The 13,801-nt window shown below is 38.6% G+C and overlaps 1 protein-coding gene across 31 annotated transcripts in view; it reads left to right on the forward strand.

The window, feature by feature from the left end:
• Positions 1-13,801, forward strand: part of LOC135215453 (protein outspread-like) — a 375,595-nt gene that overhangs the window by 109,959 nt on the left and 251,835 nt on the right. For all 31 annotated transcript variants that reach the window (XM_064250134.1, XM_064250136.1, XM_064250152.1 and 28 more), the window contains one exon: positions 2,214-2,294. In XM_064250134.1, the coding sequence (XP_064106204.1) occupies positions 2,214-2,294 (81 nt within the window). The remainder of the gene's footprint in view (positions 1-2,213; positions 2,295-13,801) is intronic.

Raw genomic sequence — 13,801 nt, forward strand, 5'->3', positions numbered from 1 at the left:
CGAAGGAGGACGCGAAATTGCAGGGACGCACTTCGCGATCTCGGGCCAGACAGACAGGCAGGCACGTGCGGACTTTTAGGGGGCTTCTTCTCTAAGGTCTTGGCTCCAGATCTTATACGCTGGAGGGTCAACAGGGAGACGCATTGAAAGGGCCAGTGGGAAATGTATTTGAGGGTCTCAGAAGTTGTGACATCACGTATGTGACGTGTATGACGTTTTATATTTTAGATAAAAGTGCTATAGTATATAGATTCACATCAACCGTGCATCCGATGTCTAGGCCAGTCCCTTACGACGCTCCTGATTGGCTGTTGATAAGCCAGTCACAGGGCTGGAAACTCTGTCTCTCTCGAGAGAGAGTTCGCATAGGCAGGGTGTATGTTCCATCTCTCCTGAGGGACACTTTGAAAAGACTTGTCCCTCAGGAGAGGTGGAACATAGCTCCTACCCATGCGAACTTTCTCTCGAGACTGAGAGTTTCCAGCCCTGTGATTGGCTTATCAACAGCCAATCAGGAGCGTCGTAAGGAACTGGCTTAGCCATCAAATGCACGATTGATGTGAGTCTACTATAGCAGCGATGGTGGTTTTTACTTATGAACACATAATTATTGCGAAAACCTTAGCCGAATGTATATTTTCGACAATTTTCTTATAGGTGGTGAACTTCCACTATCGCATTAGTGAATGTTTGTACAGTTCCTGCCTGCAACTCGTTTTCGTTTTGTCAAATTGCTTGCCGTCACACCCACTGCCAGAGGACTTTTGGGCCCTCTGCTATTCAACTTCGCCTATTCTCTTAGCAGTGCTGGTGTTCATACCTCTTTCTTCCAACGTTTTTGACTCATTATCCAACTATTGGCGGTGACGCCATATTTATTCATTGTTCAACTTATTTACCTCTGATATAAGTCCCTAATCTTGTCTACGGTTTTTTCTTTACGACTGTTCTGTTTCATGGAAGCATATTCGACAAGTTAATGTTCCTTCTGTCTTCATGGGTTAATGCTTGCACATATTACTGGAATAATGATAGTAGCAATAGGAGCGGAACTCATTTCAGTACATAGTTTTAGCGTTAAGAAACGATTACAGTCGTTGGGATCTAGACGAAACCATACCGGTTAAGAAGAGGTATAACTTCTCGTTAATCTCTCTTTGTATTAGTAACGATTAAATTTGGTAGCCAAAATCTACGGTAATGTTTTGCAGGGTTTAGGTTCTTCAAGTCTAGAGACCGTTTGAAACAAGCTGTTTCTCTCTATTCTAAAATCTGACACCACAACTTTTATCTACATAGTAACGGATATTTGTCAAGCTGAGTCCCACTTTCAACTATATTTGTTACGGCTTACATATCAATTTGAGTCCCACACTCAACTTTATAATATGTATTCCTTAATAGAGAGATAAAGTAACCGAACCAAAATCATATTTTTCTTGGCATTAATATAAAGACTGCAAACCTTTGCAAAGGCAGAGCACCCCATTCACCAAGGTCAGTCTTCGCAGAAGTGGCATTCCCTTTGCTTTCAAAATTTAATCGTTCGTCGCCGGTCACGAAGACCAACTTTAGAAAACTTGTCATAAAAATTCAGGAATTCACGCATAACTTGTTAAGTAAACGCATACAAATAAAAAGAAGTGTTGGAGATAATGATAAAAATTTTTTGATGTTTGTATCTGCTGAAAATATATTAACCTGAGATTGTATTCTAAGTAATATCTGTTTTTTTTTTTGTTGTTGTAAATTCATGTTAAAACATTTTTTTATGTTTTTTTTTTTTAAAATTCTGATGTGGATCTTTCGTTAACAGTAACAGAATAAATTATTTTGAAAGGTTTCGTTGTTAACGCTTATTTATCCTTATTCCTGTCTTCCTGAGCATTTACGAAAATGCATCAAGTTCACTCTCCTAGGAATGCTGCAGATCTCATCAACTCAAAGCTATATTTTCTTTGTTTTTGATTGTTAAGTTTACGAAACACAGTGTTAGTGATAATGTTTTGTTGAGCAAGACCTTTCGATTCTGGCGTACCGCAAGGAAGTGTTCTTGGGCCATTGTTGTGTTTATTTAAACTGGCAAGCGCTCTGCTTGTCACACTATCGCCATCTGATAGTCATAGTTGATTCGCGAACGTCATTGGTTATTTAAAAGAATGATTATTTATTTTTTCAGCTGAATGTTCTTATAATGTGTTTCTCTCTTTCAGGCTAGTCGCAAAGTGTCCAAATGTGGTTACCTGTTCGTCGCCCCTGACTGGGACTTTTCCAACCCCTTGAACAGAACAAAGGTAAGGTTAGGATTATATTCTCGTTTTTATCTTGGTGCTTCTTGGTTCATCATCCAGTACTGAAGCAGTTATAAACTTTGCATGCACATGCACGCTTGTCCAGACAGTATACATAAATAAATTAGACCTATTTCTTGAAAATAACCCATGGCTTAGTTGACCTAAACGCTGGTTTATGTACATGGTACGTAGTCAGCTGTGAGAGAGAGAGAGAGAGAGAGAGAGAGAGAGAGAGAGAGAGAGAGAGATTCTGGAGTTGGTGTGAGTAATGAATTAAAGGCTAAGTTAAAGCGCCTCAGTGGCATGGACGGTATGGTGATGGCGTACCACCTAGGTGGCCGTGAGTTCGATTCTTGGGCATTCCATTGAGGTGTGAGAGATGTGCATTTCTGGTGATAGAAGTCAACTCACGACGTGGTTCGGAAGTCACGTAAAGCCGTTGGTGTCCCGTTGCTGAAAAACCACTGGTTACATGCAACGTAAAAACACCATACAAACAAACAAACAAACCCAGTGATAAAGATCTCTATCTGCAAGATGCTATTGGGGAACTTAAGAGAGGCAGCGTGCCATTAGAAAATTGAGGTGGCCGTCCGTTGAGAGAAATGACTAAAGAAGTAATGGCACGCTGTGTTACAGCGATGATGGTGCGATTAAGTAGCTAACCGGGATATGTAAAATGTCTTTTTGTGAATTGGCTGTGCGTGACTGGAGACCAGAATTAAGTCTTTCTTCTCTTGGTGAATAATCATGCCATGAAAGAATGCGAGAACTTATCAAGGCGTGATCCGACCTCCAGCTCACTCGGGTGTGTGCTAAAATTAAAATAAATACGATATATTTCATTAGAATAAGTGTTCTGCACTGTTTAACATCCTCATTATATCATTATATACGTTTTACATTTTCATTCTGATAAATAAATCGTAAATATATCCTGTCCTAAAATTCAAGTGTTTTTAACTCAACACGAAACGCCTTTTTCAGACCTTTATAGGCTTTTCCATGGACCTTCCCTCCCCCTCCCCCTCCCCCTCGCCCCCTCCTCCTCCTCTCCTGCAAAACAAGAAGAATAACAACATAGTAGTTTCTAGGCATACTCCACGAATAAGCGATAAAAAGAGATAATCTTGCTTAGTATACGTTGCAAGCGTCGGGAATTGGTTGCAATTCAAGTACCACTGTTGAATCATTGTGATTTTATTGTGATCTAGTACGTTTGGATACCTCTGCGCCACAGTGCCGTTGAATCTTTTTTCTATATTTCGTAAAAGTTGCTTAAATGAAAGTGTCTTTTTACTTCTGTATTTATGAAGGCGGATAGAGTACGAGATCTGATTGTCCATTCTGTTAAACCTAGCAACATACACGCATTCTACTTCAAAGTTATGAATGTTTTTGCTACTAAAGAAACATTGCATATACACTGTAGACGTGTAGGCGTATGAATGTTTGTGTTATTAATAAACATAGAGGTACCCTGGTATACACATTAAGACTATAACCGCACAAAGGAGTCAACATAAACTCCGTCGGGCGACTGTCTGTTCACGAGTAGAAAGTGCCACCTCATGCTACTATAGTAGATTCACATTAACCGTGCATTTGATGTCTTGGCCAGCCCCGAACGACGCTCCTGATTGGTTGTTGATAAGCCAATCACAGGGCTGGAAACTCTGTCTCTCTCGAGAGTTCACAAGGGTAGAATCTATGTCCTACCTCTCTTGATGGATACTTTTGAAAGACGTATCCCTCAGGAGAGGTGGGAGATAGATTCTATCCATGTAAACTCTCGAGAGAGACTGAGAGTTTCCAGCCTTGTCATTCGCTTATCAACAGCCAATCAAGAGCGTCGTAAGGGACTGGCCTAGGCATCAAATGCACGGCCGGTGTGAATCTACTATAGTGGTATTGCGAAGAGAATATCAATACTGCCCTATGGAGATGTAGGCTTTGCTGGTAACCGTGACATCGTCGCTTTGACAGGTAAATAAGGCGTTGGCAATGCTTAAGCCCAAGAAACATTGGCAGGTAGGGTAGAGTGGGGTAAAAGGCCTCCCTCTATTTTCTTGCTTATTACATATCATAGCAACTTAGTCAGCTGGTCAGTGCAGCAACACCTTCTGCCTGAAGCTTTCTATACCAAACAGCCAGGGAGAATTAGAATGGGACACAGCCAACATGCATTTTTCTTCTTTGGACACATTTCATGTAAGTATGCGTCCTATACCAGGGATATCCTGTGCTGATATCTTGTCAGTAAAGTCAGTACTTTAACTACAGTTACTTTAAATGAGAACTAAGAAATATCTTGCAATGCAATCCAGACTTGAAAACTCAATATAAGTACAGGTGGATTTAGTTTTCTTAAAAAATGGCATGTGAGGTAAAAGGCCCACCACGCTTTTGGGCAAGAAGCCCAGGGAGCTTTTTACCCCATCTGATCAGTTGGACGTGTAACCATTGGTAAAAGAGGTCAAACTACATCTTATTTGTGTATTGAATGCAGTTGGAGTTTGTCTTCGTCTTATGTTTATATTTGCCCGTAAAAGGATGACTTCACTGCTTATGATCGGCAGCCCACCTGGATCAATTGCTAGATGCACAGCAAATGGATGGTCTAATGCTGATTGTTTCGTAGACTGGCTACATCACTTTGTTAAAATTGTTAAGCCAAGTCGAACAGAAAAGCACATTAAAATTCCAGATGGCCACCACAGTCACAGGACTTCAGCCAGAGAGAATGGAGTAATGTAAAGAAAATTAGTCTCTCATTTTTACTTGTGTCATTCTTGTTCTTATGTAAAATTTATCCATTATTTCTTTTATTTGTGTTATTCTTGGTGGTATATAAAGAAAGTAAATTTATTTCTAATTGTGCTGTTACAGCTGTCATGTAGAGGAAGTGTCAATTTATTTTACAATTTTGCTAATTTCAATTCCTATGAATACCACAAAGTTCCTAAGTTTTACAAGAAACTAAGAATTCTAAGATTAATTACTGTATATTTTCCAACATTATTCTTGAATACTTTTGTGTGGAAGGTTGAATTTTTTATATTTGGCAACAATAGATGCCTATTTTTCGAGATAAGTGGATGTTTTCATGAAGTACCACAATATCTTAGGTATGGGGCAAAAAAGCACCCACCCTGGGCTTCTTACCCCACCCACGGGGTAAAAGGCCCCCTTTGCTCTTTTTTTCAGGTCATGTTTTTACTGTCCTAAATTGCTAACAGCTTCTCATGATCATGATCGTTGATACACCAATAACAAAGGTTTCTAGAAATATCTCTATTAGGTCAATAGCTGCAATACTGTAGGCAATATAAGTATTTCTCCTTAAGGGGGGCTTCTTACCCCACTCTCCCCTATGTACTGAGATGGTCAGATATGTTTTTTTTTTTTCATCTCGCTTGTATAGTAAAGGGCTCGGACATTAAGAGAGAGATGTAGTGGTATATTAAAACTTCTTTGTATCTTATGTGGGTATTTTTAAGTAAATTATTAAACTGTTCAATGAAAAAAAGAGACAGATGTACATCATATAATAGTTTTTTGATAGATGAGGTTTATGGCTCAGTATACAAGCAGTGACGTCTTATTTTATCACGGTTTATTTGACACGGAAGTTAATAAGTTTTACTTATTTTTCAACAACCTGCCAATGTGATGTGGATTAAAGAGAGAGAGAGAGAGAGAGAGAGAGAGAGAGAGAGAGTTTTAAGGAAGCTTTATCGAGAGGCTGTTTCCTCATTGCTCACATTCTTGTTGGTCGTGAATGTGTATAGTCGCAGCTGGCCCGCTGTTCCTATCCTTATTTCTGATGATTACACTTACCAGATCCACGCTCTTATACATTGTCCGTTCTCCACGCTCAGGTTGGCGAGTTCTTTCTCTTAATTTCCGATGACGAATATCGGGTCTGTGATGTAGCGATTTGTTGTGTTTTTTAATTGAATTCGGTTGTTTATTAATTTATGTTCCTATATTTTTTTGTGGACTACTATTTATTCAAAGTGAGTCAGTCTTGTGCAAGTTTATGTTGTATGTAACGTAAATAATAATAATGTATTCCTCTATCTTTATTGTTTCAAGTTTATTTTATATATTAATTTTGGATAACGAATATCGGGTCTGTGATGTAGCGGTTTGTTGTGTTTTTAATTGAATTCGGTCGTTTATTAATTTATATTTCTATTTTTTTTCTGGACTTAACTATTTATTCAAAGTGAGTCAGTCTTGTGCAAGTTTATGTTATATATAATGTAAATAATAATAATGTATTCCTCTATCTTTGTATGTTTGTTGTAATATTTAGCCAATAATGGGGATTAGGTTACCTATTCCGTGAGATTTGCTCAAAAACAAAACTGGATAGTCTCGCTAATAGTTTGCTATATAGTATTGAGTCATGTTTATAGAATCATCAAGATGTTCGCTAAGTACATTTTTCTTACTTTCAATTTGTAGACATGTACTTGTGACGAATTATTATTCATGTTATGTGTGTGTATGTATGGTTGATGATCATGTACATTAACAAACTTTGATTTGCGTATTTAGATTAAAAGGGACACGTGCTGTTTGTGTGCATACTTATTTTCCTCAAAGATGCTGTTTCTATAAATATCCCCTCATAAACTCTTATACTATATTTCTGTCGTATAATGAAGCCAATCTTGTATTTTCCAAAATGAGCCACCATCGTCATTGTTGATGACGACATTGCGTCAGAAAGGGAGTTTCTTTTCAGACCTTTTTGAGAAGGAGCCAAACGGCAATTATAGCACTTAGTAATTAAATTCTTAATGGCCCATTGTTCCCAAAGTACATGAGATTATGTGTTGATAATCATCCGTGAAACACTTTTTCTTTCATACAATGGAATGGAAAGTCTTATATACAGAGGTTTCTCTTATTCTAATGTGTTGACACCCACCGGTAATGTATGAGTGTATGTATATGTATATATAAATCTTATGTATTTGCATCAGCAATGTCAGCGTTGACTTTCTTTTTTTCAAAAGGTTTATCTTGATGACGGCAAAGGTCAGATTTCTCTGTTGTTTTGTGGAGAGAGATTGATTGAGTGGTTCATGCAAACTGGCGTCTCCAGGAGAGCAAGATTTATAGGAAGTCGCATTAGAGTTGTAGTTTATCGATCGACAAAGTACAGAAGGCAACTTTGAAATTTAGATTTTGAGATTCTTGTCACTGTACTAGAGTTTTACCGAGAGCTGTATGCATCTGAGTTCTTTAATGGGGGGTGGGGGTTACTTGTGTGATTTTCATATACATGTAAATATATACATACATACATGTATGTGTATATATATATATATATATATATATATATATATATATTATATATTATTATATATATTATATATATTATATATATATATATATATATATATATATATAATATACACATACGTACAAGCGAGAATATATATATATATATATATATAATATATTATATATATATATATATATATATATATATACACACAATATTTTTACACATTTATATGTGTGTGTACATATTATTATTAAACTAAGGAACTCTTGTAGCGAGGCTATGATATTGACAATTAAAAATATACTTATGTACAGGGTTAACTATCTCCATTGTTTTACCATCAATAGAATTGAAGAGGGACACGTAGCAGTATCCGAAAATCTCTCCTAGTCATTTTTTAACCTTATACATAAATATATTTTCAACACCATTGTGGCTTTTAATTATTTTTTTTTTCTTGCTCTATCACAGTCCTTCAATTCGACTGGGTGGTATTTATAGTGTGGGGTTCCGGGTTGCATCCTGCCTCCTTAGGAGTCCAGCACTTTTCTTACTATGTGCGCCGTTTCTAGGATCACACTCTTCTGCATGAGTCCTGGAGCTACTTCAGCGTCTAGTTTTTCTAGATTCATTTTCAGGGATCTTGGGATCGTGCCTAGTGCTCCTATGATTATGGGTACGATTTCCACTGGCATATCCCATAACCTTCTTATTTCCATTTTCAGATCTTGATACCTATCCATTTTTTCCCTCCCTTTCTCTTCAACTCTGGTGTCCCATGGTATTGCGACATCAATGAGTGATACTTTCTTCTTGACTTTGTCAATCAACGTCACGTCTGGTCTATTTGCACGTATCACCCAATCCATTCTGATACCATAGTCCCAGAGGATCTTTGCGTGATCGTTTTCTACCACTCCCTCAGGTTGGTGCTCGTACCACTTATTACTGCAAGGTAGCTGATGTTTCTTTCACAGGCTCCAGTGAAGGGCTTTTGCCACTGAATCATGTCTCTTTTTGTACTGGTTCTGTGCAAGTGCCGGGCATTCGCTTACTATGTGGTTTATGGTTTCATTTATCGTATTGCACTTCCTACATAAGGGAGAAATGTTATTTCCGTCTATCGTTCTTTGAACATATCTGGTTCTTAGGGCTTGATCTTGTGCCGCTGTTATCATTCCTTCAGTTTCCTTCTTTAGCTCTCCCCTCTGTAGCCATTGCCATGTGTCATCGCTGGCTAGTTCTTTAGTCTGTCTCATGTATTGTCCGTGCATTGGTTTTTATTGTGCCAGTCCTCTGTTCTGTCTGTCATTCTTCTGTCTCTGTATATTTCTGGGTCTTCGTCTACTTTTATTAGTCCTTCTTCCCATGCACTCTTTAGCCACTCGTCTTCACTGGTTTTCAGATATTGCCCCAGTGCTCTGTTCTCGATGTTGACATAGTCCTCTATACTTAGTAGTCCTGTCCCTCCTTCCTTTCGTGTTATGTATAGTCTGTCCGTATTTGCTCTTGGGAGTAGTCCTTTGTGTATTGTCATATGTGTCCTGGTTTTCTGATCTATGCTGCGGAGTTCAGCCTTCGTCCATTCCACTATTCCTGCGCTGTATCTAATTACTGGCACCGCCCATGTGTTTATGGCTTTTATCATATTTCCGGCGTTGAGTTTTGACTTGAGTATCGCCTTGAGTCTCTGCATATATTCTTTCCTGATCGTGTCTTTCATCTCTTGGTGTTTTATATCCCCTCCTTCCATTATTCCCAGGTATTTGTATCCTGTCTCATCTGTGTGTTTGATGTTGCTGCCATCTGATAGCTTTATCCCTTCAGTTCTCGTCACTTTGCCTTTTTGTATGTTGTCTAAGGCGCATTTTTATATTCCAAACTCCATCCTGATGTCCCCAGATACAATCCTTACAGTCTGGATTAGGGTATCTATTTCCTTGATGCTCTTACCATACAGCTTGATGTCGTCCATGAACATCAGATGGTTGATTCTGTTGCCTCTTTTCTTGAGTTGGTACCCGGCATCCATCTTCTGTAGTACTTTTGTCATGGGAATCATGGCTACTACGAAGAGTAGTGGGGACAGTGAGTCGCCCTGGAAGATCCCTCTCCTGATATTAACCTTTGCTAGTCTTATTCCAGAGCTTGTAAGTATTGTATTCCAGTTGCGCATTGTATTATTGAGGAAGCTGATGGTGTTTTCCTCTGCCCCATATATTTTCAGGCATTCTATTAGCCATGTGTGTGGTATCATGTCGAAGGCTTTCTTATAGTCTATCCATGCCATGCTTAGGTTGGTTTTCCTTCTCCTATTGTTCTTCATTACCATTTTGTCTATCAGGAGTTGGTCTTTTGTGCCCCTACACTTCCTTCTGTAGCCTTTCTGTTGGTGGGGGATGGTGTTTGTCTCCTCTAGGTAGTTGTATAGCCTTACACTGATGATACCTGTTAGTAACTTCCACATTATTGGTAGGCAGGTGATAGGCTTGTAGTTACTGGCTATATTTCCCTTACTCTTGTCTTTTTGTACTAAGGATGTTCTTCCTGTGGTCATCCATTTGGGTGCATGGTGATTTGAGATACAATGCTGGAGTTGTTCTGCTATTCGTGGGTGCAGGGCCTTGAAGTTTTTGAGCCAGTATCCATGGGCTTTATCGAGACCTGGGGCTTTCCAGTTTGGCATTTTCTTTAGTTGGTGTCTAACTGTGTCTTTCGTGATATCTGTGAATCTTCGTTTTATTCTCCCTGTTTCTTCTTCCTTGACTTCCTGGAGCCATGTTGCATGGTTGTTGTGTGATACCGGATTGCTCCATATGTTTTCCCAGAGTCTCTTACTTGGTTCGGCTTCAGGAATTTCTTGGTGGTTGTCTTCCCCTCTTAGTTGGCTGTATAGTCTTTTCTGGTTGGTTCCGAATAGTTTGTTCTGTTGGTATCCTTTTTTCCTGTTCATATACCATTGGATCTTTTGTGCTTTGGCCTTAAGCCTCTGTTTTACATCTTCTATTATGTTGTTTAGTCCCCTCTCTTGTGCTTTGTATTTCTCGTTGAGTTCCTCCCTTGTTTTCTTGATTCTTAGTCTTTTTTCTGCCATCTCTTTCAGTTTACTCAAGTCAGATCTCATCACAATGATTTGCTTTTCCAGGCGCCTTTTCCAAGGAGGTTGCTGTTTTGGTATCTGTTGGGTTGGTTGTGCTGGCGGTGTTGGTGTTCGAATCCCCATCAGTTCTGCTACTAATCTTGCTCCTGCATATGCCAAGTTATTTGTTTCTGTGATACTGGTGGTGTGTATTATGCCCATTATTTCATTGACCTCACTTGTTTTCTCCCTTAATTTCTTGGTGTTGTAGGCTTTCATGGAGGGGATCTTTGTTCTCTCTGTATCTGGCTCCATCCATTGTCTAATCTTTTCTACCCATTCCGTCCTCTCTGTTACTTCGTTGGTGTTTCTTCGTGTGTCGTTGTTTGATACCTCACCATCCCTGTCGTCTTCTGTGGCATCGTCTCTCAGTTCGTCTTCGTGCAATTCGCTGTCGTGTGACATTTCTCTTTCCAGTTCTTCTCTTTCTGTTGGGGAGAGCCAGTTCTTTCTCTTTATGTTCCTTACTTGGTCTGCCAGCCTCTGCTCTGTTTGGGGGGTGTTATTCCTCTCATTCCAGATGTTGACAAACCTTCTTCTATATCCTCTCTCCGTCGGGTTGCTTCTGATGTAGCATCTCCATATTTCCTTATTTTCTTCTCTTGTCCATTTCTTCCTTTGGTTTGCTTCTGTAGCTCCAATCTCAGGCTGTTGGTTACTGTCGCTGTGGTGGTCAGTTGCTGGATGACGACCTCCAAGTACCTGACCGTCTTCCCCTTCAATTGAGTTGAATACCTGGCTGCCGGACGAAGCTCCTCTGTTGCCAGAGGTTCCATTTACGTCATTGTCGTTTATTCCTTCATTTTTTAACATCATTGCTGAGTTTTGCTATTTAACCCATAGCTGGACCCTACCCCATCAGGGATAGGTACTCAATTACACCTGAGTAGACTGAGGAAATTATGGTAAAAATCCTTTCCTAAGTAATCAACGCCGAGGAGAGCGGTCACCCATCCAACGACTGACCAGCCCCAATGTTGCTTAACCATTCCATTGACGACCTATTATTATTATTATTATTATTATTATTATTATTATTATTATTATTATTATTATTATTATTATTATCCTTGCTATTTTAGCGAATTTGAGTGACAACAGTTCTGCATTGCAGGTAAATTGCTTTACAGTAATGCATACGTACTCCTGAATATTTAGCTGTGCAGTATAATTCATGATGTTAGTTGGACGCCGAATAATCTCTTAAGATTAGCCTGGCTATTATACTTATTTTTATTTCTTATTCATGTCCATATGGCACATACAATTTTTCGTAATTGTAAAATTGCATGCATATTATAAGATATGGCATTGTGTCAATGTCTTTAGTAGTTCTTTGCTGCTAATACAATCATTGTGTCTACATTAGTTAGCAGAGAGAGAGAGAGAGAGAGAGAGGATTGTTGAGTGAAGACCAGATGGCCTTCACCATCTGGGGCAGCCAGCCGCAGGTGGTGTTGGTGATGTTACCAGTGTCTGGGCTTCGATGGGGGTTTCTAAGTTTGGTACATATACTACGGGGGGTTTTGGTGGTCAGGGGTAAGGAGGGGGAGGCAAGGGGGTGTCTGGAGAAGGGTTTAATTTTATGACCTTTCGTTCTTCGGCCTTCTTGGCTGACAAACGCCAACACACAACAACTGATAAACACACTCACACAGACAATGCTAGCCCACATAGTCTAGGGAACTCTAGGAAGACAGGTTTTGGACAGGCAAGGAAGTGCCTGTCCTTGCTTGGCAACAGTTGAAAGAGAAAACAGAGGGCCACACGAATCATTTTCGTTTCAGCCATTTTAGGATTTCGAAATTTGGGTTGGTTCAGGTCACTGGGATACCTGAGGAACATTAGTCGTTTGGTGTCTAGGTGGTGTTTGGTAGCGTTTTAAAGTTTGTGCGCTACAAAATTAATCCTTTGAAGGAATTTTCTCCGTAGGTGATACTTCCTATCCTCATTTTGTTTATTTCCTTTTTTTCCACTTAGTTTTGCATGCTTTTATTCAGCTTTGCATGATTTTTATTGCCACAATATAGGTTTCATATGTTTATCATTGTCCTTAAGTGAACAAGAGACGCACGTGTAATTGGATCATAACAGAACACTTGGATATGATCTTACTCTGCTGATCTTGTTGCATTAAGCATTATTATTTGAAGGATTAACTAACTGACGTTATGCCAGCACGGGCCCTTCTACTACAATGCCGTGCCCTAAATATTGGTTAGGTGTTGAAGTGAATAAAAGCCCTGATGTGGACCTCTGTATCAGGTACATACAACCGAGAGGAGCTAGATTATTTATTATTTTAGTAGCGAATGGGAAAGTAATTGGAAAGTTATGAGATATGAGATATTTTACGGAAGATCTTGTATTAGGTGCAGCTCTACCACATATTTTTGTTTGCATGATTAATAGCCAATAGGTTTATAACCCTCTTTTGGCTTACCAAATTGATTTTATTTATAATATGATATTATACAACTTTGACTGGGGTTCGGCATATGTGTATGTTCATTGCTGTATGTATATATATATTATATATATATATATATATATATATATATATATATATATATATATATATATATATATATATAACACTATTTGAACTACTCCCATATATTTCGAGAACTGCCTTCAAAATATATGGTTGAAACTTTCAATAATTGTTTTAAGGGCCTTTTATCTTCATATTATACTGTTGTATTACTGTAAAAGACTGATATGTATATGTGTGTGTATATATATACACACATATATGTGCATATATATATTTTTATATATATATATATATATATATATATATATATATAACATACATACATACATACATACATACATACATACATACATACTACACAACCATTTTTGTCACACTGGTATATCGTCCCACGACAAAAATCTTGAGCGATGATAAACCGAGAGATGACCTTCGTGAGTCAGCACGAAAGGTAGAAAGGTAGGAGGAGGCAGCTTTGAGAGATCGTTTTTATTTTTTTTTTTCTACTTAATCTAAAGGGACAGATTTGTTGTCTCGTGTCACTTTTATGTCCTGCGTTGCTTATT

Source organism: Macrobrachium nipponense, chromosome 5 (assembly GCF_015104395.2).
Source record: "Macrobrachium nipponense isolate FS-2020 chromosome 5, ASM1510439v2, whole genome shotgun sequence".
Classification (NCBI taxonomy): domain Eukaryota; kingdom Metazoa; phylum Arthropoda; class Malacostraca; order Decapoda; family Palaemonidae; genus Macrobrachium; species Macrobrachium nipponense.